General features: G+C 56.4%; 1 protein-coding gene across 16 annotated transcripts in view; it reads right to left on the bottom strand.

Moving 5' to 3' along the window:
• The window catches only part of MYO18A (myosin XVIIIA), a 123511-nt gene that overhangs the window by 2489 nt on the left and 94322 nt on the right, over positions 1 to 26700 (bottom strand). For 9 of the 16 annotated variants that reach the window (XM_058444932.1, XM_058444931.1, XM_058444936.1 and 6 more), the window contains 21 exons: positions 22918 to 23046; positions 22110 to 22253; positions 21642 to 21731; positions 21392 to 21511; positions 21075 to 21186; positions 20510 to 20637; positions 20047 to 20201; positions 18221 to 18344; positions 17935 to 18135; positions 17265 to 17375; positions 16609 to 16713; positions 16141 to 16287; positions 15297 to 15410; positions 13766 to 13882; positions 13488 to 13571; positions 12917 to 13054; positions 10190 to 10375; positions 9694 to 9833; positions 8861 to 8905; positions 5575 to 5697; positions 2995 to 4262 (listed from right to left, as the gene is read on the bottom strand). In XM_058444932.1, the coding sequence (XP_058300915.1) occupies positions 2999 to 4262; positions 5575 to 5697; positions 8861 to 8905; positions 9694 to 9833; positions 10190 to 10375; positions 12917 to 13054; positions 13488 to 13571; positions 13766 to 13882; positions 15297 to 15410; positions 16141 to 16287; positions 16609 to 16713; positions 17265 to 17375; positions 17935 to 18135; positions 18221 to 18344; positions 20047 to 20201; positions 20510 to 20637; positions 21075 to 21186; positions 21392 to 21511; positions 21642 to 21731; positions 22110 to 22253; positions 22918 to 23046 (3777 nt within the window). In that variant the 3' untranslated portion in view covers positions 2995 to 2998. The remainder of the gene's footprint in view (positions 1 to 2994; positions 4263 to 5574; positions 5698 to 8860; positions 8906 to 9693; positions 9834 to 10189; positions 10376 to 12916; positions 13055 to 13487; positions 13572 to 13765; positions 13883 to 15296; positions 15411 to 16140; positions 16288 to 16608; positions 16714 to 17264; positions 17376 to 17934; positions 18136 to 18220; positions 18345 to 20046; positions 20202 to 20509; positions 20638 to 21074; positions 21187 to 21391; positions 21512 to 21641; positions 21732 to 22109; positions 22254 to 22917; positions 23047 to 26700) is intronic. The other 7 variants (XM_058444940.1, XM_058444941.1, XM_032163145.2 and 4 more) reach the window with 3 other exon arrangements.

Raw genomic sequence — 26700 nt, 5'->3', positions numbered from 1 at the left:
TTCTAAATTAGTGGGAGCCTGGTTTGGTTCTCATTTTTTACATAGAATTTCTGGGCACTCAGGGCTAGGGTCTGCCGTTAGGCTAAGGAGTGCCTGGCTTTGTGGAAAGACAGTGGGGTTACTTTGTGAGCAGAAGGGGGCCAGGCAGATGCCAGGGCTGGAATCCAGATGCAAATGAGGTGCTGCTGGTGAGCTCAGAGGCGCTGTAAATTGCTGAATCAGGGCCCCTCTGGTCCTTTCCATTGCCTCACCTCTTTTTAAGGTGGGGGCTCCAGTCCCCAAGCCCACATTCCTGTGCCTGCTAGGCAGACACCTGGATAAATGACAGCCGGGTTTCCATACTGTTTCATCAAGACGCTGGGCAGTGGCAGAAGCTGCCGGGGAGGTGGTAAACTCCATGTCTCTCTCTCTGCCTTGGGCTGCGGACCCACGAGATTGCCCTTGCCTGTAGCTTGGGTGACCTTTAGCCATTCTTAGTGGCTTCCACTGCTCCAGCCATCAGGGAGTCAACAGCAGGCCGCTGCCCTCCTCTCCAGGGCAAGAGTCAGGGCTGGCAATTTGAACATTTTAACCAAATTGTTTAAAAAAGTCTTCCTCCCCACAAGCCGGTGTCTCCTGCTCAGTGCTGTCACAAACAATTTGGTACATAAGCTAATTCCTGCCAGGCAAGCCCAGGGCGGCAGCTCCCCTCCCCTTGACTTTGCTACGGAAGCTGCGCTCCTGTTGCAAATTCTTGCTGGTCCTTATCACCAGATGGGAAGCTAAGTGACTGCTCCATCCCATGCCCCCGCCCCAAAGCCAGTTGATGCTGAGTGCCACCGAGGTCCCCCCTCCCTTGGCCTTCTCCCTGTGGCTCCGTGTTGGTTGGCTAGGTTCTGGCTTGGTGCCACTCTACCAACAGTGAATCCAATCCTCCTTGGAGGGGGTGGTATATACGGCATCAGGACTACTCCAGCTTTCCTGGTGGAAAAGAGGAACTGCGCTGGTGGCTGGTGGAAGAAACAGGCTTTTGGTCTTTTTGTTATTGCTCTTTGTGGGGTCAAGGGTGATGGTGGGCTGAGGGCATTGGGATCTGAAATCTGCCAGTTGCCAGTGTGGGATGGCCCAGCTTTAGGCCCATGTCCATCTGGGGGTAGAGGCGCAGTGTGCAAAAAGGCCTGGCCCTCTTTGCTTTCCAAACTTCTCTCCTGGGTCCATCAGCTGACTTCCTGCCCTAGGGGTGTGGGGCACTTAGCAGGGCTGCTAAGAGGAAGGCTGAGATGCCTGATCAAATATTTTGACTCTTTTTTTTTTTTTGAGATGGAGTCTGGCTCTGTCGCCCAGGCTAGAGTGCAGTGGTGCGATCTCGGTTCATTGCAACCTCCAAGCCTCCCGGGTTCAAGCGATTCTCCTGCCTCTGCCTCCCAAGTAGCTGGGACTATAGGCATGCGCCACCACGCCCAGCTAATTTTTGTATTTTTAGTAGAGACGGGGTTTCACCATCTTGGCCAGGCTGGTCTCAACTCCTGACCTCAAGTGATCCATCTGCCTCAGCCTCCCGAAGTGCTGGGATTACAGGTGTGAATAACCACGCTCGGCTGACTCTTGTCTTACTGTGGAGCCAACACTGGTTCCTTAGTACAACAGAGATGCTTCCTGTTCCTCCCAGAGCACCCAGTAACCATCTGCTGCATGGGGGAAGTGACAGAGCAGGGCTGAGCCATTCCACTTGCTCCATTCCTTAAAAGGTCTTACATCAGTCCGTTTGGTATAATCCATTCAAAGTCAGCCTAGGTGTCCAGCCACTCCACAGCACAAGCATGCGACAGGTGTGTTAGTTCATGCATCTGGGAGACAAATGTCTGTGCCCCAGGGGGCTGCACTCAGGGGACATACCTCCTGGGAAGCAGCAAGCTTGCCCTGGGAGGGCAGCATGACAAAAACAGCTTCACATAAGCAGGGTGATCTAAAATGTCACCGCCCACCAGGGAAACTGGCAACAATGGGATTCCAATGAGTCAGGCTCTGCCCTTCTTCCATGGTGGGGGTGTGGGCATAAAGGGCCTAACTGCTAGATCTCCCTCCCCACAGGGAGAAGAGCTGGGGGAGGCAGGAGAGCCAGGAGGAGGCTGTCACTCAGTAGCTGCTAATTTCTATTCATTAGAACTTTACAAGATGAGTAGAACCGAGGTGATGCCCATGTGTGGGCCTTTGGTGGGAGGGCTGGGGAGCGAGTCAGGCATCTCCTGGGTCTGCTGTAGGGTGTGGCGCCATGTGGGCTGTAGCCCTGGGAGCCTTGTACTCCTAGGCTTGAGATCTATGCCAGAGAGGAAGGTAGCTTTGTGGGGGCGGGGTAGGGGAGGGAGAGCTAAGCAAAAGGCCCAATAATAGCTTAGGGCCACTGATGTGCACCAACCACAGCTGGGGTATCAGCTTGGGACCTTTCCTGGCCCCAGCCTGTTGGGGGCCATGAACGAAAGCTCCTAAATGGGTGCTGCTGGGCACACACAACAAACATGTTGCTGAAGTGCTCTGCACTGGCTGCGTGGAGGAGTGGGTAAGGGCAAGAGTGCTGGAGTCGGGCAGACCCCATTCAGACCCTGGCAACAACCCTTCTCAGCTGTGCGTGACCACATGGCAAGTGACTTCACCTCTCCAAGCCTCAGCTTCATCTTCTATGAAACAGAGCTAATCAGACTTTTGTTATGGAGTTACCGTGAGGGATAAGTGACCAAAGTGTGGAAGGTATGAAGGACAGTCCCTGGTTCAGGGTCAGGACTTGTAAGTGGGAGCTATGACATCACCAGCGAGTTCAGCTGACAGGGCTCAGGGCTCAGGATGACTGACCAGCTTGGCTGGCCCCTGCTCATCAAGGCAGCCAGGAGGCTCTCCGAGCTCAGGCATGCCCAAGAGGAGTGCGGGTGGGCCCTAAGGTGGCGGCCTGAGGGACAGGGAGCACGTTAGTTCACACCGGGTGGGACACGCCATGCTGAACCCAGGCCAGGTGCCACCTACTGCGCTAGTCGCTCTCCGGCCGGTACAGGTACCGCATCATCAGGCTGTCCACCTCTTTCTTGCGCTTCTTTTCCTCCTTCCTCGACGGCCGGTGCGTCTGCCCAGTTTCTTCACTTTCTGCAGCTGGGCCCTTCTTCACACTGGAGCGGCTGTGGCTGGAGACGGTCGAGCCGCTGGATGACGACGAGGAGGACTCAGACTCCGTCTCCGTTCTCTTTCTTCTTGACTTGGACTTCTTGCTCTTCCGAGAGCGCCCCTTCTTCCGCCTCTTGTGCTCCGAGGAAGCTTCAGAGCTGGAGCTGGAGCTGGAGCTGCTCCTTCTGCTCCTTCGCCGGCTCCGGCTCTTCCGGCCGCTGCGGGACCGGGACACATCAGCAGCAGAGGCGGAGCGGCGGATGCTAGCAGCTCGCTCCGGGGGGTCCAGTTGGGCGCTGCGGGCACTTTGGATGCTCTTCCTGTCATCCTCCTCGGAGTCAGGCTCCAGGCTGCTCCGCTGGAATGGAACAGGCTTGTAGCTCAAGACCTCGTTGATGGCAGCCTCCAGGTCTGGGTCCAGGTAGGAGTGACGGCTGACGGAGCGGACGCTGGAGGTGGGAGGCTCATCCACGGCCGAGGCAGAGCTGCGTGGCCGGGGTGGCACCGACAGACTGCGGGCCAGCGACGGGTGGCTGTACTGCGAGCAGGCCTCGCTCAGGGCCACACTGGCTCCATCATCCCACTCCTCTATGCAGCTCCGGCCCAGGGACAGGCGAGAATCAGGGCTCTCCCGGCCTCGGCCAGAGGCCCGGCTCAGGGAAGGGCTGAGCGTCCTGGAGAGGCTGTCGAGCCGGGAGGTGCTGCGGCGGGAACTGGGCGAGCCCGACAGCGAGAAACTCAGGGAAGAGCCAGCCCTGTCCTCGCCAGAGCCTCGCCGCGTGGCCGAGGAGGCCCGGCTGACCGGTGCAGAGACGGTGGAGGCCCGGCTGAAGTCGGAGTCCCACCGCTTCTGCGGCCCCCGGCCAGCGCGCCCCCCGGTCCCCGAGAGGACGGAGCCGCACTCCTCCGGCTCCTCGGACTTCCTGCCTGGGCCTGGCTCCTCCCTGCGGCCCACATGGGCCTTCCTAGGGGGCCTCTCGGGGGAGGCTGCCCGCTCGCTCAGGGAGGTGAAGAGCGAATCCGCGTCCCCGGTGCCCCCGATGGAGTCCTTCAGGGTGAGCCGCTTCCGATAGCTTAGGGAGCTCACCACGGAGGACGGCCTCTCCTCCACCCCCGGGGCCTCCTTAGAGAGGCTGTGGAGGGCCGTTCCGAGGGAGGATGCGAGAACCAGCCGTGGATGAGGGCAGCAGGGAGAGAGGGAGGTTGAGAGAGAGAGAGGAACAAGTATTAAACCCAGAGAATAAAGACACAGGGGGAGGGAGGCGAAAGGAGGAGAAAACGGCGGCAGCCCTGGCAAAGTGGTGGTGAGAGCGTCGGAGGAAATGAAGCAAAATAATTTGCGTCAGTGAAAATAGCTTCATGGAGAATGTCATATAAATTAGACTATTGTTCTATTTCATCACTTTTCCCCTCTAAACGTTTAGTTCAATTTATTTCATTGTCAACTACCTGGAGCCTCGTGCCACGCCGTGGTGAACCACGGCAGTGGGGCGGGGAAGCCGGCATTATCTGCAATAACAAAATGTTGTTTGGCCGAATAAATTAAACCAATTAGAGGGGGCTGCTGGGTGCTTCTGGTGAGGGGCCAGGCTTGGGGAAGGGGCCCTGGGGGAGCTGGAGAAGGGAGGGAGAGATGTTACTTTTTCTACCCAGTCTACCTGCTATCTCTGGGAGACGATGAGGAAGGGTGTCTCCTGGAGGATCAGGATGGGCTTGAGTTGGGGGCTGGGATTCTATGTTGCGGGGGGAGCAGAGATATGGCTTTGTGGGGGGGTAGGGGGGGGCGAGGGCTGTTCTTTCTCTCTGCTGCCACACTGGCCAGTAGGAAAGAGATGGGGAAGGGGAAGCTCTGGATTCCAGGGGTAGCTGTCTGTATGATCGGAGGACTATGACTGGCTAGAAAACAGGGGAGCACATTCCCCCAGTGGATGGGTATTAGGAGGAAAGAAGTGGGGACAGTGAAGAGATTAGAGGAAGGAGAGAATGGGCAGAAAAAGACAGAAATGTGCCTGTAACTGGGTCAAGAATCACTGGAACTGGTGCCTCTTCTGCTGCTATTCACAGTAAGACGTCAGAGATCCAGAGCTGGACAGGGCTATGGGATCAAGAGTCCCCTGTGCCCCATCCCGATTTTGATTCCAAGGGTCTGAACTATCAGGAAGCTGGATCAACATTTGTTGAATGAATAAGTGGAGGTGACATTTAACCTACATCAAACCAAAGCCTGGAGCCTAATGGGAAAACATTCCCTGGAAAAAATAAGGGTGACGCAGCCCTGGCTAAGAAGAAACCTCCTGTGCCCATGCACATGCCAGGAGCATGCCCGGGCCACAGTCACAAATGCCAGGCAAGAGGCAGGCCTGCCCTCATGGGATCCAGGTGCTACTTGTCCATTCCTTGTGGCACAAGGTGGCTTTTCCTCCCAGCTCCAGGCCATATGCTCACCTGGAACTCTTTAAGCTGCCATCATCAGAAGCTGCCTTGGAAGGTCCCTTGTTTTTTGACAACCAGGACTTGACCCCGTCGACACGGTCCTCCAGCTCCGAGTCCACATCCGAGTCTCCCTCACTGTAGGGATGAGGAGCAGAAAGGTAGGCAAGGCCAGGCAAGGGGTGGGCACCTGATGCCCACGAGGGGAGCAGATGGGGATGCAGTGAGTGTCTTAGGCAGGGGGGATGTGGGCAGCATGCGCGTCGGTGAGTCGGCGGGGTAGGGGGGGAATGAGAGAGGTTAGACAGAGCACACCATTCACAAGGAGCCTGTCCCCACTCAGCAGCCACACTGTGTGACAACCACCAAGAGGACCCTCAGGAGCATGGAGGCAGCTCCCAAGCCAGTTATCTGTGACAGGCCACTGTTCAGCTGACCAATCGAAGGAGAATGACTTAAAGCCCATCCACTCATCAATTTTAGCTAAATGGCTTTGAGCTAAAAAGAGGAGCCCTGGGTCCTTCAGTGACTCCCTGAGGCCTACTCTGCTGTTTCTTGTCTGCCATTCCTCAGATTGTGGCTATAGCTGCTGTCAATTTCCATGCCTTTGTTACAAGAGCTGGGCTGCCAGCCACAGAGCAGAAGAGAAGGGCTTCATAGGATTTGGAGTTAGCTTGAACCTGGAGGTCTCCTTAGTGGATGGCAGCACCAACCTGGGCTCTAGGTTAAGGAGGCCCAGGCCACATCCCAGATCCACCCTGTGGCTTCTCTGGCTCTTAAGAAACAGTGAAAGGAAAAGGGGCGGGGGGCATCGGCATTTCCAGAGGACTAGCAACAGTTTCAGTATCTAAATTGTCCCTGGAGACCCAGTTGGGCTCAGAAAGTCCCAGACCAGAGCCCTGTCGCTCAAGGTCTCCTCTTCCGTCCTCAGGTAGCCCCCAGCCCTTGCTCACAAGTGCTTCATCTGGCAGAGCTGACCTTAGCACTTGCAAGAAAGCCCAAAGGAGTCCAATTCTGAGGCTGGAGTCATGGCCACCCCCTCACGAAGCAGCTGGGCTTGGAAATAGCTTCTGAGTAAGATTGCTTCTAAAATTCTGCAGAATGTCTGCTCACCAAGTTGCCCTGCTATGGATAGGCTAGGGTTTCTCCTTGATATAAATTTCCTTTCCTCTGTGTCAACAGGAATGGCTCCATTCCTGAATTATGTTCTTAAATAAATAGCCACACAGGCAAGTGTGCATACATGTGCACACACACACACAAAACCAGCAGACTGTTCTGGGGACCACGAGAGAGCCCAACTCATAGAGAGGGGAATAAAGAGGCATATTTTATGGGCTTCCATCAAATACAGAATTATAACAAAGACGAGGCTGGCTGATGCCCCGGGTAAACAGGAGTTTAGCAGACAACCTCGAAACTGCTAATGCAAGCCCTGTGCCCGTCCGAGCCTGGCAGATTTACTGTGGTGCCTGGGCCCCATGGAACGCCAATACCACCTGATTTATACACCTGTGCAAAAAACCTCCCTCTCTAGCTTCACAGCCTATAATTTATCACCACCGTTCATAACCATATTGATTGCCTTTAGAAAGGAGGTGCTGTATGCATCGCAAAATCTATGTCTACATGTTAAAAGCGTTTCTGTATAAATCTCCCTTAATACCGTGCTGTTTACTGCTTTCATTAAGGTTATGGCAATAACAACTGTATCTCTAAGTAAATCGAAACATTATTTCTCTGCCTGCCTTAGTGCGCTGGGCTCAATAACTTGCAGCTGGGGCCCAGAGCTGCTGAGGAAGGAGCCACACCACCTCTCTGCCATCAGCCGCAACCTGGTTAGAGCTGCACGTCCCCATGCGTCTATGTGAGGACGCACCAGTGTGTGTGAATGTGTGTGCATGCGCGGTGCACCTGTGTGTGTGCGTGCCTGGCAGTGGTTTAGAATATGATCTTAAATGAGCATTTTATCAGCCCTTGAAGCTCTTGCCACCGAAGGATGATGGGGTTGAAACACACAGGGGACAGACAGTTGTGGGCCCAGAATATGAATTTTCCTCCTTACATTCAGAACAGTGGATGGGTTGCAAAGCTGGCCTGCCTGCCCTTGCCTTCCCTTTAGTTGCAAGCATCTAGAAGATGTTCTTTTCCTTAAATAATCAGGCCCGTAAACAAACTCCAGGGGCAGGCAGGCTCAGGGGCAGTTGAAATTTTAAATGGTCGGAATTAAACCTCACGTCAAATACAATTTATGTCCGGGCTCATGTGCTATTAGTTAACTGGGAGCCGAATCGCGGGGGAACAAACAAACGGAGACGGAACGGCGGGGGATATTAATTGTGTGTGACAACCAGGCTCCGGCGGCCCTCTATCACTGTTACACACTATTACATTTATCATTAGCTCTCACTGAGTCCTGTGTGCTGCCACCAGCCCATCCTGGCCAGGGGAGGAGGCCCATCAGGCAAGAGAGAGTGGGGGAAGAAACCCAATGCCATGCTAAAAAAACGACCTCCAAAAAACAACCCTGTCGAACTTGATGGAGGATCAGCCCACTCTGCCTGAAGGCCTGCGCATCTGCATCCGCTGTCCAGCTCCCACCCAGAAAGCGGGAAAAGAGAGGACTGGATTTCCTGGGCTTCCCGCCACCCGACAGCACCAGCACAAGCGCCCGCCGGGGCCTCCCTCTGCCCACGGTACCGCAGGGAGTAAAGTAAACACATCTGGCTGTGTTCTCTTCCCCCGCCATGGCGAGCAGCCCATGATTAGCTGCCTGAATGCTTTCTCCAAACAAGAAACTGGGAGATGCCCCTCACCTTCTACCCTTGTCTGCCAAGAGAAGGTGGTGGACCTTTAAAGATGAAACACGCCCGCTTCTTTCAGGCAGCTCAGGCTCCCAAGGAGCCCAAGGATGTGGACAGATCCAGCCCAAACTGACTTTGCCCCCCAGAGAAATAGGCCAGGGAGGTGGCCACACTTGGTTTTTGAGGGAGGAACGTGCTGGAGCTCAGGAAGGTAAACTTCTCAAATAGGCTGCGCTTTCCTTTCTGCAGGAGCCCCCCGATCCTGCCCACCGAGGGTGCACGGGCCAGTCCCAGCCTTCTGGGGAGCACACCTCATTGCCTGCTCCCTGCCTCCCCCGAGGATAGAGTCAGCGTGTTAGCGTTAGAGACCAGTGAGGTGGGACTGCAGGGAGGCTGTATCCACATGCTGCATGCAGCAGCCCCGGGGTGGGAGCCAGTGTTAGGGTGGTTAGACACCCGCGAGGAGAGGCAGAGAGCACGTGCGCTCCAGTCCTCACTGTTTATTCTTTCTTTTCTGATACTTTGTCACCATGTCCTGTAAACTGGAAATAGAAGGAAAACGGTGGGCAAGGGGTCCAGAGGAAACAGATGAAATCAATGGGCAACTCAAGGTGGACCCCTTAACTGAAGACCTCTCTTCCCTCAGCAAGAGCCAGCTCTGGCTGGCTGAGACCAGGTAGGGGGATGCGTGATGGCACTGTCCTCAAAACCTGATGCAGGCTGCCCCTGGCACCTTCTCCCCTGCCCCAAAGCAGCAGGCTCCCTGCTGCCCCAGACCTGCCTGCAGGATGGGCCCCAGCCCTAAGGCGGGAAGGGGGCAGGTCTAGGGTCCGCCTAGGGCAGCCTTGGGAGCTTCTCCACGGCCTGGCGCCACCCCGCACTGCCGGCCTTCCTTCCTCATGACTGTCTCCTCAGCCTAAGACTACAAATCTCTTTCTCTCCAAACCATTCCCTGGGTGGGTTTTATGAGAAAATCTCTGGCATAGTAACAAGGCACCACAGCCTTTAAATCTCTGCTCTCCCCAGAGTGGGGCAGGTGCCATCGGAAATGCAGCTGAACAGGGGAATAACTCATCCTGAGCGGGCAGAGCTGGAGGGTCTGGTCCTGGAGAGGGGAGACTGGCTGGGTGGCCTCAATCAGGGTGCACCTGTCTCACCCTCTGCCCCTGAAGGACAGGCTGTGCTGGGGTCTGGCAGTAAAGGGAGGGTGGGTTGGTGGCTTGCTCATGGGGAAGCAGAGGTTGCAACTGTTCTACCTGGTGGCCTGGTTCCAGAGGCGGTCAAGAGGGCCTCCGTGCTGGCTGCAGATGCCCCAGAGGCCACTTCTCACCTGTTGATGAGGTCCTCATTCTCATCACTCTCCATCTCATCCTCGATGGCAGCCTGCAGGTCCCCGATGCGCTTGAATGCCAGCTTTAGGTCAGCCTGCAGGCTCTGGTTAGCAGCCTCCAGGCTTTCTAGATCCATCTCCTAGGAGGAAGGGGGCAGCCCAGTTTGCAGGAGGGCTAGCTTCTCTGCTAGATGCCCAGAAGAAGCCTGCTTCAAATCCTTTCCGGTCATGGGGGTGCTACCCGAGGGCTGACACAGGCTTCCAGAGCCTTTTCCGCTCTGTTGCTGCTGGGCTGTGGGGTCCAAGCCTCACCTGAGGGAGCCTCCAGTGCCGTTGGCTTCCTGGCCTGCCCTCTTGATATGCTCCTGCTCCCTCCCATTCTCTGACTCATGTGCAGTTTCTTTGCACCCTATCCCCAACCAGGCCCGAGTGAGGCATGCACTCAGCAGCTAGTCGGGGCTGCCATGTGGGCCCCGTCGGGGGCAGGGGGCATTACCAGTTCGTGCTTCTTGCGGCTCGCCTCAGCCTCCTTCCTGGCGAGCTCGCCCATCTCTTCCTTGGTGTCCCGGAGCTGCCGCTGTAGCCGCTTGTTGTGTTCCTTCTCCCGGTTCTCAGCTGCGATGCGCTGATCCCGCTCCTCAGTCAGCTTCTCCATGTTTTCCTTGAGACGGCTAGCCAGGCTCTGGATAGGTAGGTGGGGAAGAAAGACACAGCAGGTAGGCCCATCAGCCAGGCAGAGGGTGGTGTGGCAGAGCTCTGGGTCAGGAGGCCTGGGGTCGAGCTCTGGCTCCACCATTCATTGGCTACCTGGGCAAGCAATCCCAAAGCTTCCCTTGCTTTTCTGCAAAATGTGGGGAGAATAACACCTAACCCCCAGGGGTCTTCTGAGGATAAGGTAATGAATGTGAATGCACTTTGAAAGATGAAAGGTGCTATTATCATTATTACTACACCAAGACTGAGGGAGTGTTCTGGGTACAGCCTGTGGGCCTGTTGGTATTGGCACTGCATGTAGAGTCCTCTCAGGTCAGCAGGGCTTCCTGCAGGGACTCTGAACCCAGAAGCCCCAAAAGCTAGATCCTGTGCTCAGAGGTAAATGGCTTTGCTGGAGTTCCGAATTAGGAGAGACTAAACAATCATCAGATTCCAAGCAGAGAGCATCTCTCTAAGCCTAATGAATCTCCTGCCAGGCAGTGGGATGCTGAGCAAAAAAATGACCTGGAGAGAGGGGCTGAATGTGAGGGAAGAACCCCGCATCTGCTTGTAATCCTGGTTCTACCTCTGACTGGGCCCCCAGCCTCTATATCCCTAAAATAACAGAGCCAGGCTGCAGGATTGGGCCGTTCCTGTTTAACATCCTATGAGTCTAAACCACAAAACTCTCTGAGCAGAAGGGAACCTGAGGGATAGAGGTGCGGGAAGGCACTAGGCCCAGGAGAAAAGGAGACAAGTCCTGTGGGTCTGTCCTGTGTCCACCAGACCAATGGCCTCTTCTGTCCCTTCACAGCTTTGTGACCTTCGGCAACCTACTTAACCCCTCCTGTATGTAAAATGGGGATCAAAATATTATCAGCCAGCCTGGGGTTGGGGTGGGCAGAAAATAAATTCTTAAGTTTCCCCTAACTCTCTCCAGCTCTCCTGAGGACTGTGACCCCACCTTGGGAGGGTCACTTGTGCTCTCTTCCTGTGTCCAGGTTATTAATGCCCTCTAGATGACCACCTGTTTCTGTCCCTACCTAAGTGCCTGCTCCATGGACTGCGAGCTGGTGGAGGAGGTGACAGGGCTGCCCCTCACCAACCACCACACTCATCAACACAGGGCCCAGGCAGAACCAACGGTGTGGAGACAAAGGCTTATAAACTCAAGGAGAACTTAAAATTAAGGCGAGAGGGATGTAAACCCAGGAGATAATCCTTTCTGCCTCTCTCTTGCTATCTGCTCTGCCAGAGATAGAAGGGGCTGGCCCATACTGGCTTTGGGAGACCGAAAGAAAAAGGATTGCTCCAGCATGGTGGCTCATGCCTATAATCCCAACACTTTGGGAGGCTGGGCTCGATTGTTCGAGCCCAGAAGTCCAAGATCAGTCTGGGCAACAAGGCAAAACCCTGTCTCTGCAAAAAATACGAAAATTAGCCAGGCATGGTGGCACATGCCTGTGGTCCCAGCTACCCAGGAGGCTGAGGCAGGAGGACGAGAGGATTGCTTGAGCCCAGGAGATCAAGGCTACAGTGAGCCATGATTACGTCACTGCACTACAGCCTGGGCAACAGAGCGAGACCCTGTCTCAAAACAAAACAAAAAAAAAAAGGAGAAGAAGAGAGAATGAATCTTATAATAAAGGGAGAGGAAAATGGGATGGGAAGAGGATAAGAAAGAGAAATAAGATTGGGGAGAGGAAAAAATATAAAATATTTCACACCTATAATCCCAGCACTTTGGGAGGCCAAGGCAGGCAGATCATGAGGTCAGGAGATCAAGACCATCTTGGCCAACATGGTGAAACTCCGTCTCTACTAAAATACAATTTAAAAAAAGCGCGTGCCTGTAGTCCCAGCTACTTGGAAGGCTGAGGCAGGGGAATCGCTTGAACCTGGGAGGCGGAGGTTGCAGTGAGCCGAGATCGCACCACTGCACTCAAGCCTGGCGACAGAGTGAGACTCCGTCTCAAAAAAAAAAAAAAAAAAAAAAAAAAAAAAAAAATGAAGGGAGAAGAAAGAATAGGATCATAATCAAGAAAAAGGGAGAGAGAGAGAAAAAAAAAGCAGAGACAGGAGGGCAGAAGAAGTGAGGAAGAAACGGAATGAAGCAGGGAAGGGGAGAGGAGGAGAGCGAGGGCAGATGAGAGAACAGACTCCAGCCTGCACAGAAGTGGCACCATCCGCTGCATATTTATGACCCTGCCAGAGAACCGGTTGAGGGGAACAGGCGCGGGGAGCTCGTGGTGGAGGAAAATATGAAGACGAAGAGCTAAGCTGCTCTGGTCCCTTGGCAGAAAGCAAGCACGGAAACAGAATGTAAAGCAGGCGGGCTCCACGGTAGCCAGAGAGCAGGCCAGGCGGGGTGGGAGAGAAGCACCTGCCCGTCAGCTGGCCTGACAGCGAGGCACAGGCCTCTGAGGACTGTCCGGGGGCCTGCCCAGCCCTGCTGAGCATGCATGGCTCCAGCGCTGGGGCAGCTCTGCCCTGTTTGGTGCAGCCCGGGAGAAGTGTGAACCCAACCCACCTCCAGCCGTTTCACTTGCGTCCTTTCAAACTCCAGGCGTGTCTCCAACTCCCGTATCTTAGCTTCCTGCCTGCTCACCAGGGACTTGTCCACCATGGACTGCTCCAGGAACTCCACCTGGCTCTGGAGGGCTTGTAGCTAGAGGTGGGGGGCAGGAAGAGAAGAAAGAACTGAGCCCAGAAAGGGAGGAGGCTGTGTCTGCGGCAGGCAATATCACCACAGTGACCAGAAGGCGGGGGGAGGGAGGGATGCACCTGGGAGGAAAGAGAGTGGAGCCCTGGGCCAGAGGCCTCCCCCATCTGCCCCAGCGCCTGGCACAGATCTTGCCCTTCGGAGAGAAAGGAGAAAGCTAAGGATCGGAGAGGGAATAGAGATGGGAAATGAGGCAGGGGAAGCCCAAATGTCTGCTATGGTGACATGGCTCCAAGCCTAGCTCTTGCTCCTCATTTACGCTGCTCTGTGGATTACTGATGGCAGAGAAAAGTGCCTTCTAAACTGTGAACTTGGGGGTTCCTCCCATACCTAGTGACCCTGGCACTCTCTCTCTCCCGAGGGAGCCCCTGGTCCTCACCTTTTCCTGCAGCTCCTGCTTCTCTTTGTTGGCTTCTTCTAGCTGAGCTTGGAGATCATTTATCTGAGCCAGGTCCCGGGAAGCCTGGGAAAGGAGTGAGAGCATCAGAAGCAGGATCCCCCATAAACATTCAGCCAGCCCAGCCCAGCTGGAACACCAGGGGACCGAGGTTCCCACTTCATCACCTCCCAAAACTAGCGGTTATGCGGAGGACCCATGAGGAGGACCAAAAGGATGGTGACGGTGCAGAGTGTGATGGGCACTCCTGGCAGGGGTACCTGAGCCACAGCAGCCTTGTGCTTCTTCATCAATTCATTCATGTCTTCCTGATCCTCCTCCAGCCGGTTCTGGATCTCATTCTTCTCACGCTGAAGGCGGCTCAGCTGCTCCTCCAGCTGGACAGAGGCAAAGACAGATCAGAGGGCCTCAGGCCCAGTGTGCCTGTGGGCTCCAGCTGCCTCCAATGGCAGGGGCATTGTAGAGAAGATAATGGGCTGAGCCTGCCCGCTGGGGCGGGTCCCAGGACTGGTGATGCTCAGGGAGCTGCCTGTCCTGCTCTGGACCAGGGAGATGAGGGAAAGGGCTGTGTGCAGTACAGGCAGACCCTGGGCCTCTGAGCTGAATGACAGCTGCTTCCTGGCAGCTCCTTTGAGGCTAATGAGAAGGCAGAAAAGGTCTGCCCAGAACAAATGACCCATCATCCTGGCACTATCAGTCCAGGCCCTGGCCTGCGTGTACTCTGCCCCCTTCAGGCCCGAGGGAAGGACCCCTCAAGTCTGCGAAGGTCTCCTGGCTTAGGCTCTCATTTTCCCTGGGACCGCCCACTCCCTGGGCATCCAGCCCCCACAGCCAGTCCCCTCCTTGGGGGAGGGGAAGAGAGATCCAACAGCAGCTTCAGGAAATGAATGAATCTATTAGCCTGTAATTCCAAACCAAAATGACTGTGTTGGCTCCTTCTCTGCCCCATCCATCTTGTTACTGGGCTGTGGGGAGCTGGGGAAGCCTCCGCCAAGAAATTTATTAACTCAGATTTAAATAAAATGGTAATTTTATAACAACCTTTTTAAACACAATTAAGGAATTTGAATTACTCACCTGAAAACTGCTGAGGAGCACAAATGTCATGGGGATAAATCAAGCCCGTGAGATTGGCATCTCTCAGCAGCCAGGTGACTAGCTCAGGGGCTATGAAGCCACCAGCCCAGCCCAGCCTCCTTCCCTGCCCCATTCCCTGCCCAAGGAGCCCGCCCACTGGGGGGGGGTCCCAGGACCAGTGATGCTCAGGGAGCTGCCTGTACTGGCCGCATCCCAGTAATGAATTCTCTGCCGATGGACAGGCTGTGGGAGAAGTGGGAAATTAAAAGGGAGGCATTAAATAAGAGCTCTAATTAGCTGCCGCTTGGGCTTGTCAGTGGGCTGGGCAGGGGGAAGGGGAAGGAAGCCAAGCCATCCTGTCCTCTTATCGGTGCTTCTGCTAATCTCTAGGCACCTGTTTACATCCCTCAGCCACATTAGCTGCCTTTATTTATGGTGTTGGGGCCTGCGGCCAAGCTCCCGTAGGCAGGTGGTTAAACAGGGAGATGGGCCCTTGCTGGCTCCCTCTTCCGCCCGCTCCTCCCCGAGGCCTCTGCTCAGCGTGGAGAGACGCAGAGGAGGGGAGGCCTACTCTTCCTGCAGCAAGTCCTGGCGTGAAAGGACCTGTCACAAGTCCTGATGTGGAGGGACCTGTCTGGGGTGAAGGGGGCCACAGAGGCAGCTCTATTCTGCCTCAGCCCCCCGAGCTCCGCCCCGGGGACCTTGGCCCCTCACCGCTGTCTTGGCTTTGGCGATGTCATCAATCTGCAGGTGCAAGTCTTCGATCTCCACCTCCATTGCTTTCCGTGCTTTCACAGCTGCCGCACAGGTGAACTCTGACTCCTCCAGCTGGACACAGACCACCCCCGCCCCAGGGAGAGATGTCAGCCATTCCTTGGGGGCAGGAGGGCTGTACAGGAAAGAGGGAGCCCGGATGCCCTCCTTCTCCTCCTCCATTCAGTTCAGACCCCAGGGCCATGGCTGTGTGGTGGTGCATGCGTAGGGGTCTCCTCCCGTGACAGGGCTGGTGGGCACCAGGCCCCATCCACACCATCCCAGGCTGGGCGGTGAGACAGTAAGGCACACGAAGAGCCTGGGGAGTCTAGCTGCTACACGTGGCTCTCCCCTCTTTCCTGTCACTTTCCTTCCCAAGGACTCAAGAGCCACTGAGAGGAGCGAGAGAGCGAAAGAGAATGGAAAAGGTGGCTGGGCGCAGTGGCTCACGCCTGTAATCCCAGCACTTTGGGAGGCCGAGGTGGGCGGATCACGAGGTCAGGAGATCGAGACCATCCTGGCTAACACGGTGAAACCCCGTCTCTACTAAAAATACAAAAAATTAGCCGGGCGAGGTGACGGGCGCCTGTAGTCCCAGCTACTCGGGAGGCTGAGGCAGGAGAATGGCGTGAACCCCGGGGGGCGGAGCCTGCAGTGAGCCGAGATGGCGCCACTGCACTCCAGCCTGGGTGACAGCAAGACTCTGTCTCAAAAAAAATAAAAAATAAAAAATAAAAAATAAGAAAGAGAATGGAAAAGGTAAGCTCTGTTGTGCCTGGATCAGCCGTGTGCTCTCTGTGGATACCTGGTTTTTGAGCTGCGCGATCTCTCGCTTGCTGGGAGCGCTGTTCTTCAGGTGGTCCAGCATGAGCTGGGCATCTGCCAGCAGGGCCTTGGTGCGCTTCAGGTCCTTCCGCAGCCGCTTCTCTGACTCAAAGTCCCGCCGGTTCACCTGGGTGGGCACCAGCAGTTGGGGTTCTGGGCTCCGCACAGGGCCTCCTCCTATCTTCCCCAAGCCCACTCCTCACCACGTCCTCATTATCAGTGTCCCCATAAGGATGCTGGAAGAGCCAGGATCATGCCAACCAGTGATAAAGGGCTGGGTGTGCCAATGTATGGTGATGCCCCCATCCCATGAGGGATGACCATGGGCTCTTTGCAGCACCCCCACCCCCGACAGCTTTGTTCGTGGCTCCCCATCCCTAGGATCCCCACTCCTCAGGCCACATGGGCAGGCAGCCGGCCAGGCTTGGTGGGTGGAGCATCCCCTGACCTGGTCGCTGAGGGTGGCAAGCTTGCCCTCCAGCTCCCGCTTCTCTCGCAGCACCTTCTGCTTGTCCTCATACTCTTCCTCCAGCTGCACCTCCATCTGTTTTAACTGGAGTACCGTGGGGACAGAGACCCATCCGTCCCTTTAGTGCCTGGTGCCAAGCAGGCCCCTTCCGTTCTGGGTTCCCCACTCCGGGAAAACAGTGGGGCAGGCCTGAGCACAGTGATGTTGGTGGAGGGGTCAGAACCTAAATTCCAGGTTTCTAGGGTTTCAAAGCAGCCTGGGAGGGCAAGGAGGGATGGCAGGCCACATGCGGTGGCTAGCCAAGACAGAGTAGGAGACCTTGCCGCACAGTGGAGACCTGTCCGGCCAGGCTGGCTGACTGCAGGCAGCACCAGCGCAGCACAGCACAGCAGGGGCGCAGGGGGCTGCCCCTGGCACAGAAAGCAGGGAGTGTTAGTTCCTCAGGGGCCCAAGCTTCCCTACAGACTCTGAGCCAATACATCCCTGCCAATGCTAGGATCCCGAGAGGCGCTTCCTGGCCCAGAATGACAATGGAAGACAATGTGGCTGAGGTAGGGAGGCAGAAAGCTCCTTACTTTAAAGCGGTGATGGGAACAGGTGTTTACGCTGGACAGGTAAGTACTCAGATACCTTACCTTCTTCTGACACGACTGCCGGGCCTCCTCCACCTCCTCATCCCGACTCTCCATCTCCTTAGAATGGGTCTGTCTCATCCGCTCCATCTCCATCTCCAGACGCAGCTTGGCCTGGAGGTGGTTGGAGTAGGGTCTGGGTTCCTTCCCCAGCAGTGCCCACCCCCTTCCCACCTGTGCATGGCTCTCCCTAGGCTCAGGGGCTGAGAACGTCCACCAGCCAGTTCCCTTTGCTGGCACCTTGCTCCCGTGGCAGCAGCTTCTCCAGAGCAGCTGAAGTCCCTTACTAGAAGTCTGGCATAGGCCCAGAGAGAGGCAGCTGGGGTGGGGACAGTCCTGCACCTTCTCCGTCTGCCTGCAGGCTCTAGCTCCCTGAACTGCCTTGATGGCTGGGTGGCAGGCTGGGTGGGCCTGTGGCCCTCAGCTGCCGTGCATCCTGAGCCCCTCCCTACTACAGCTCCATCAGATTTGTTTTTGTGGGAAGTTCCACGAGCGCGTCTTCACACTGTGGCTGGCACAGACCAGGTGGTCACTCCACATTTTGGGAGTAGGTGAGTGAGTGAACACGCGAATGAATGGAGGCAGGATCCTCTGGCACATGCCTGAGGCTGGCTGTGGGGATGGTGGCGGCCTTGCTGCACCTCACCTCTCCCTTGGCCAAGCCCTCCTGTACCTGCTCCAGCATCTGGATGGTCCCTGCCTGCTCATCCAGCTCTTCTTCCTGATCCTTGACTTTGGCCTCCAGGTCCCGGAGCTGTTTCTTGACCTTGGCCAGAGAAGCCTCATCCTTGGACTCTTGGGAAGAAATGTCCTGGAGCTCCGCCTCTAGAGACACGACCTTCTGGGTGAACCCTGCAATGTCCATGTCTTTTTCCTGGAGCAAAGGAGATGAGCTTGGTGCAGGGCTGACCCCAGGTTGTGAGGGGGACAGGGCACAGACGGTGGGTGGCCCTACCCACCTCTAGTTGCTGCTTCAGGCTGAAAGCCTCAGCAAGGAGCATGTCCTTCTCCCGCTGCAGCTTCTCCCGCTGCAGCTTCTCCCGCTGGGCCTCTTCGTGCGCCTGTGAGAGCTCACTGTCGAACCTGCGAGGGAGTGTGGCGGCTCCATCAGATAGGGAAGAGCTGGGGTCTCCCACACAGAGACTGTCAGGAGGTGGTGCTATGGACGGGACCCAAGCAGGGGTGGGGGGACCCATGCAGCCCTAACGTGGGGCCAGTTGTAAGGCAGCGGTGACATTTAGAGGTGGCAGGTCAGGCCACTGAGGCCCTATTGGGCAACTGGGTCTGGGCTAGGGAGCACTCAGGTGAGCCCTTTCGCCAAGTAGGCCTAAGAGGGACTCACAGACTGCTTAACAGGCCCTCTCAGGAGTTAAGTCTCTACACTTTCCATTTCAACACATCAAAGAATGAGGGACACAGGTGAGGGTGGGGTGGGAAAAGGGTAGAGATTAGCACCCTGCTTCCACTAACTCATTTTCCACAGTTTGGTTCGGCAACTGTAAGGGCAACAGCTGGCTCCTTGCCCCTGCCTCTGGGCACCAGCCTTTGCCCAGGACCACGCACCCCAGCAGTGCCAGCAGGACACCACCAGGACACCCCATACTGGGTTCCGAGTTGGCATTCCCACTGTGCCCAGCTGGCCACATGCCTCAACGGGTACACAGGGGGCCTCGTTCTTCACTCCTCCACTTGCCAGCCTTCCATTTCCCACTAAATATGGAGCAAATTGCTCAAATTCCTTTTAACACCTTCCCTGAATAGCTAATCAGGTTCCTGTGGAAGTTGAACGCTCCCCTTACCCCAACCCCACATCAAAAAAGGTAAGAAAACTCCGGGCAGCTGAAACCTAGTAAGTTGCCCAGCGGGGAGCACGGCAGCACGGTAACTAGGCCGAGCTGGCATTGTCATCGGGTGCTCAGAAGGGGGGTCGAGCTAAGGGTGCCAGCCTTTGGGTAAAGCGGTAGGGTGGGGGCAGAGATGAGAATGAGGGAAGTGGCGGTCATGGTGTCAGGTGGGAGGAATAGAAAACCTTCCTATTTCCCCCAGCTGGGAAGATGGTGGTGGGTCCAGGAGGCCGGGGGTAACCCAGGGTCACTGGAAAGGTTCTGTTCTGCCATCCTCACTCCCAGGGTCGTGGGTGTGGGGATACCCCTTCACAAAGGCAACCGGTGCCTCTGCTGAGAAGCCCTTCCCCTGCAGAGGAGAAATGGGTGCTGTTCCCGCTCCCCAGGGCACCCTGCTGTTCCTAGGGTGTGTGGGTTCCTCAGTACTGCTAATGAAGGCGTCCCATCCTCATTCCCGGCCCAGGAAATTAATTTAGATTGGATTTTCTTCTGGGAGGGCCACCCCCCTCCTTTGTATCATTACCATAATGAGATGGAAGTGGCACGGTAGTTTAACGACATTAGTCAGGAGAGTGTGTTTGTGTAGCTGAGGCAAGTGAGGGAGAGGCAGAGCTGGGGGCCGGAGGCAGGGACATAGAGGTTCCTGCACAGGCCCTGGTTGATGCCCTTCCTGATGGGGCCTGGCACAAGATGACAGGCATATGATGTGGGGAGCACCTCTGAAAGCAGAGGCCTGGGCAGGCCTTCAGTGGGGACACAGCCTGAGTCCACCCTGGAGGTCAGGAGGGGGCCCCTTCACATTCCAAGATGAGTGACCAGGCAAGCAAGGCCCCTGGACAAATTCAGGTCCTTCCTTCTTTCCTCCCTGGAGGGCGAGGAGGCAGTCCTGTCTGTGGCTGCTCCAGAAGGTTCTCTGGGCCCAGGGCAGGGGGCCCACCCACCTCCTCTGCTTCTTCTCCAGTTCGTGGTTGCGGACCTGCTGGCCCTCCAGGTGCAGCTTGGTGTCCTGCAGCTCAGCCGTCAGCCGCTGGCACTTCTTCTTGAGCTGCTGCAGAGCCCGCTGACTCTCCTCACTATCTGCCTGCAGGTCCCCAAGCTAGGGGCCAAGATGGGGTGCATATACAGAGAGGCCCAGAAGCATTGGTGGAGAAGGTGAGGAGAGGGAAGTGGGTGAGTGAGGGGAAGACCCAGGGATGCGGGAGGAAGTCGGGTCTCCCAGGGAACTGAAGAAGCTCTAATGATAGCTTGCTCCTGATTGCCCCTGCACCGAGAAGCTAACATGCCAGCCTCCCTGATCCGTCCCAGGCCAGGCCTGCCTGCCCCCAGCATTCACTGGACCGACACTAGGCACCAGTCCCCTCCTGGCCCTCCCAGACACAGGCCTCGGCTCCTCCCCAGCCTCACCCGCCGCTCCAGCTGCCTCTTGTTCTGCTGCTCCACCTCCAGCTTGTCCTCAAACTCCTGCTGGAGCCGTTTCTTGGTGAAGTCCACCTCCCGCACAGCCCGCTCATACTTCAGCCGCCACTCGCCACCTGTGGGGTTGAGGCAGACAAGGGAGGATGGAGGTGCTGAGAGTCCCCAGAAGGGGCAGAGGGGAAGGAGGATGGGGCAGGGGAAGCAGCAGGTGGAGTCAGCCAAGGCTCAGAAAGCTCTCTGCAATGACGGCTTCCTCCCAAGGCAGAAGGAGCCACCAGCCAGGAGAAGACCAGAGCAGGAGATGTGGCTACATGTGCTGTGCCCCCCAAGGGACTGCTGGGACCACGGCCCTCAGTCTTTGTCATGATCGTGGTTGTTTCAGCTCTACCTAACAATCCCCTGCATTTATTGGCACCTCTGCCTTCTCATTTGTTTCTTTCACTTTAGCCCTATGCAGGGGAGACAGGCCTGGACAAGGAGTATGACTACCCAGGGGTGGGCATCAGGGCTCGCACTGCGGGCCACTGCCGAGCTCCTTGGGCCTCAGGCCCACCTGCATCATCATCATCCACTTCCCCGTTGATCTCCGCTGCTCGGATGAGACGGGCCTCCATCACCTCCATTTCCATAACCTCCATCTGCTTCTTCAGTGCATCGTACTGGGTCTGCAGAAGACAGGGTTTCAGGGTGTGCCATTCCGTCCCCTCATACCCACTCCCCGAACCACACAGACCATGATCACATGCTTACCCAGGGCAGACAGGGATGCTGGGCTAGGGGTGAAGATGCCAACTGTCTTTGGGGGGAGCCAATGGGCACTAGGGTATGGCAGTCACCAGCCTGCTGTTCTCACCCAGGCCCTGCCCTCACCTGCAGTTCCTTCATCTCCTTCTCAGCCCGGAGCCTCTCTGCCGTCTCCGCGTCCAGCAGCTGGGAGGCGGACTCTCCTGTGTTACGCTCATCTGTCAGCTCCGATGTCAGCTCTGAGATCTGGGGTTGGGGGAGGGAGTCACCACCAGTTGAAGTGCCTGCCTCACTCAGACAGAACACCTGGGGGACCTGCAGCGGCTGGGTCTCCCTGCAGCCATGCCCAGTTGGTGTGGTGCCAGGAGTCACTCACCCTGCTCTCCAGCCGGTCATTGTTGAGCCGCAGCTCGTTCCTCTCCTTCTCCACCTTCTCAAGCTTGCTCCGCAGCTGCTGGATCTCCTCCTAGGGTGGACCAAAGAGGGCAAAGTGAGCCAAAGGCACTGCGAGGGGTTGGGGCCCTGGGTCTGCACCCCTGTAGTGAACAAAGCCGACGAAGCTTGGGCCAGGACACCATGGGGGAGGCATGTCCCCAGTAGCAGAGCCACTGCCTCCCAGGGATCCTGTCCCTAGACCCTTCCCAGTAAGCTAAGGATGCCCAAGATTTTATCATAAGAGGCTGCCCAGGGGCTCAGCCAGCACCCCAGAGGGACATCTTCTGTTTGATGAGCACATTTCAAGGATGCCAGCTCTCTGGACTAACGAAGAAGCGCCTGAAAGCCCAAGATAAACTGGCAAGCTTCCCCCTACCCAGAGACTTGGCCCTCCCAGGCTGTCACATACGTCTTTGTTCCGGATCTGCTCCTCTGACAGCTGTACTTCAATGAGGGGCCTCACTGTGGTAAAGAGTTTCCACCAGGGCCAGTCCTTCACCCCTTTATTCTTCTTGATGTTCTTCTGTACACAGCGAATGGCCAGGTCCTGGATCTGCAGGTGGGGTGGGGGTGGCGCACAGCGGGGCTCTCAGTCACCCTGGCCAAGCTCGGCCCAGGATCCTCCCCAGCACCAGCACAGGCCCCCAGGGCTGCTCCTCTGGCCCCCTGACCCCGAGTCAGATACTTCCTATGCTCCCCCTTGCCCCAGGCTCCCTCCATCCCTCAGAGGATGGGCAGCACAGAACCCAGCCCTGGGAGCACTGTGCTGGGCACTAGCCACTCCGCTGCCATTAGGAATAATTTCATCTGCTTTATTTGCTGCCTGATTATTTCCAGCACCCCGGCCTAGCTGTGCTATAAAACCTAATCTTGCTGAAACACAAGAGGCGGCAGTGCTGGCTGTTTTATGGACTTGCTAATAGGAAAAGGAGTCGCTGACACAGCTCCTTATCTTCATGGAGCAGCCTATGATCCAGAGCCCACCTTTGCCTGGGCCCTGATTCCCCTACCCCTCAACAAAGCCCTCCAACCAGGCCCCGTTGCTGGGCACACCAGCACACTTGCTGGCACCAGGGAGCTGCCTGTTCCCCACCCTGGCCCAGGACATGGTGCCCCGGGAAGTTCCTGCCTCTTCTCCCCGTTATAGCCCCCACCCCAGGAACTTGGCTGTGCCCATCTAGGTTGGGGAGGGGGAGGGGATGTCCCTAGAGCAGCACCTTTCTCTTCTTGAAGTGCTGGCGGGCCAGGTAGCCCCTGCAGGCTGCTTGGAACAGGGTTAGGTTCCTGCTGGTTTGTTCATCCCGCTGCTCCTCCAGCCGTGCCAAGGTGCCCGCCCGGAAGAACACCTGTGAAAAAGCAGGCCAGGTGAAGGCAGGAGACTGGGCCAGCCCAGCAGAGGAAAGGGGGGGAAGGTAAGGAACTGGAGCAACAAGCAGGCCAGGGAGTACAGCCCTTGGCTTGGGAAGAGCCTCAAAATCCAATTGTCCAAGAGAGGAGGGGAGGAGCAGGAAGAGGCCCTGGGAAGGCTGAGGGAGAAGGCGCTGGGGAGGTTTTGGCAGGGGAGGAGTAAGGTGTGAGATTTAACTTCAAAGACAGATGAAAGGAGAGGGAAGGTAAAGGGAAGATACCTGGGGCAAGGAAGGAAATGGAGCAGTCACCAGTCAGACAAGGAGGGGGCATCCTGCCACATCTGTGAGGGCTTCCTCACCCAGGACTGCCAGCAACCCTGTCAATGCCCCCTGTGCCCACAGCCCACTGCAGGGCCCAACCTGGGCTCCAGCCCCCTCTGACTCCCGACTGCTGGGATCAGGGGGAGTGGATGCTGGAGGATGACTGTGTGAGAAGCAGTGCTGGGGAGCAGTGTGCAGAGGAAAAGCGGGGAGAATGGGAAGGGGGGTGGTGGGAAGCTCCTGCCTTCTCCTCCCCCTCCCTGCTAGTTTCATTTCAGATGGTCTCCTCTTTCATGTGCCACCCCCCAACACATACCCAAGTTTCACCTTCTTGGGTGAAGAAGCCAGTGAGGTAGGCGGGGGTTAGCCCAGCTGAGGGACCTGTCATACAGGTTTGGGGACTGGAGGGCAGGCATGTGCAGAACCAGCTGGGTGCCCCCACGCCCAGCCTTTCCTTAACACTCTGTGCCGCCCTGAGATAGGGCTCGGTAAAATTTGCCACACGCCACAAAGGGGAGTGTGTGTGAAACGGGAAGGATTGGGTGAAAAAAATGACTCTGTATCCATGAGAGTGGGCAGAGACATCTAGGTATAGGCCTACCTCCATCTGGCACAGAACACAGAAAATTCCTTTTTGTGGGGCAAAGAGAAGATGTGAACATGATGGGAAACACAGGTTACATAAATGCACTCAGAGCCAACAGACACAGTATCCCAAGGCCCCCTTCAGCAAAGATGCAGAGAGGGCCTAAACTTTCTGCTGAGAAAGCTCTGCCTCTGGCAACTCCACAGAAACCTGGTCCCCTGAGGCTGGCCTTGGAAAAAGCCAGCTCGGTCCTTTGTGACACTTCCCTAAATCCGACCATTGAACATGGGGTTTCCCATGGGTCTTAAGTTCTAATTGAGCCTCAATTTCTTTTCTTTAAATTTATTTTGAACAGTCTTGCTCTGTCACCCAGGCTGGAGTAAAGTGGTGTGATCATGGATCACTGCAACCTCTACCTCCCAGTCTTAAGCTCTCCTCCCACCTCAGCTTCCCCAGTAGCTGGGACTACAGGTGTGCACCACCATTCCCAGCTAATTTTTGTATTTTTTGTAGAGACGGGGTCTCCCTATGTTGCCCAGGCTGGTCTTGAACTCCTGGCATCAAGTAATCCTCCTGCCTCAGCCTCCCAAAGTACTGAGATTACAGACATGAGCTGCCGTGCCTGGCTGCTCAATTTCTTTCTTTCTTTTTTTGGAGACAGAGTCTTGCTCTGTCACCCAGGCTGGAGTGCAGTTGTGCCCAGATACTTTTTTTGTATTTCAATAGAGATGGGGTTTCACCATGTTGCCCAGGGTGGTCTCAAACTCCTGGGCTCAGGCAATCTGCCCACCTCAGCCTCCCAAAGTGGTAGGATTATAGGCATGAGCCACCATGCCTGGCCCCCAGCTGCTTAATTTCATATAATGTGCAAGCCTGAAATCCCGCTGGGGGTAAGGAATATCCAAGTCCTGCCGGGGGACAGCAAACACGCTTGGTTAGGACACATAGCCACCTGACCAGGGCAGAAGTGAGGTGCTGGAGTGGGGGGTGGATAATGGCCCAGCGACACAATGAGAAGAGAAAGAATGGTCTAGAGGCCAAAGCAGTGAGCCTCAGATCTCTCTTGAACATTTGCGGGGTTAAGGGTCCTTTTGGGTATTGGGTGAAAGCTCAGGGCCATCTCCTCCCCAAAATACACTTTCATGCAAATTTTACAATGTCAGGAGGCTCTGAGTCCCCCAAAGTCCTTATTGAAACTCTCAGGGTCCCATGGCTCAGATGAAGACCCCCCTCCTCTGAAGCAATGTGACACACAGGGAATCCTCGCTCATGAGTCAGTGTTAACCAGAGCCTAGACGACCTGAACTTTCTTTCCCATACTAGATGTGAGCAGGCACCCAATGTTGGCCCAGCTCTGCCCTTGAGTGACAGTGGGCCCTGGGGCTTGCCTGCCTCAGCCAGGCACCTGGCATGGCTCAGGACGACAGAAGGTCTGAGATGGCAGCTGGGAAGAGGATCAGCCTGTACAGGCCCTTTCCTGCCCTGCCCGAGATAGGCCTGGGGACCCAGGCATGGGCTGGAGGAGGTGCCATCCCCAATGGCAGCCAGCAGCAGCTCAGCCTGCTTGAGAGTCAGGAACCTGGCGGGAAAGACCAGGGTGAGTGGGCCCAGGGAGAGACCCCGCAGCTGAAGCAAATCCTGACAGCAGACGGCCCCAGGTTAAAAAAGCAGGAGGGGGGGAGCAGACAGAGAGAAAAGAGCTGAGCCAGACACAGAGGTAGACAAAGCAGTGACACAAACCAGAAAATGACACAGAGAGAGGATGGGACACAAAGACACAGAGAACAAGGAGAGAAACAGAAAAACAGAACTAGAAACCAAGGAAGAGAGACCAGCAGGGACTGCTGGGGCTAAAGGGAAAGCCAGAGACGGCAGAAGCAAAGAGGGGAAGACGCAAAGACACAGAGATGGGAGCGACTGACAGTGAGGGAGGGCAGGAGGAGCCAGGAAAGTGACTCAACATGCAGGGCCGAGAGGACCAAGCACACAGGACAAGTGAGACTCAAGCCTCTGCAAGCACCTCCTTCCACTGCACACGCCCCACGGGGCCCTGCAACCCAGAGTTCCTTCCCTCTCTGCTGCCAGACAACCGGTCCAGAGCCCTCTCTGGCTCTCCACTGGCCTCCTGTCCACCCTGGCCCTGGAGCACATATGCGGGTGCCACCTGTCCAAGCTTCCCAGGCTCGGAAGACAGGGGCGTGCAGGGCTTCCTGCCTATGGGAGGAACGCTCAGCTGACCCTTTGGTGAGGAGCGATGCGGCAGACTGGCACCCAGGGGCCGGCGTGCCTGCATTTTACGCATGGCATTCCATTCAGATGAGGAATTCGGCCTGTGGGCAGGTGGTGGTGGCACAGCCTCACCATGTCCTGCTTGCTCTCTGGAACCCAGCAGCCCCAGATAACTCTCCACAGGGGGTCTACCCAAGGCCTCCTGCCTCTTCCGGCCCACATCCTCTGGGTCCAGCCCTCCTGTCTCCCCCACTCCCCACACCAGGACTCGGGCCAAGTTCAGGGCCACCTTCCGCCCACTCTCTCCTGACATCACAGCGGTGTTCCTGGCACTGAATAAGCCAGTTCTCCAGAAGGAAGGAAAGCCAGGTTGCTGCATCTGAAACCTCTAGCTCCCTGGCCCCTGGCCCTGAAGGGGGCAGCCCCTGAGTGGCTGGGCGGGGTGGAGCTGGGGGCAAGACTCAGAGGGCACCAGGAGGCTGGTGATGTCTGGCTGAGCAAGGAGAACAGGAGGA

This window comes from Hylobates moloch, unplaced genomic scaffold, assembly GCF_009828535.3.
Source record: "Hylobates moloch isolate HMO894 unplaced genomic scaffold, HMol_V3 SCAFFOLD_10, whole genome shotgun sequence".
In the NCBI taxonomy this organism is placed as follows: domain Eukaryota; kingdom Metazoa; phylum Chordata; class Mammalia; order Primates; family Hylobatidae; genus Hylobates; species Hylobates moloch.
The sequence above is the reverse complement of the archived record's forward strand: the minus strand, read 5'-3'. Positions and strand labels throughout refer to the sequence as shown.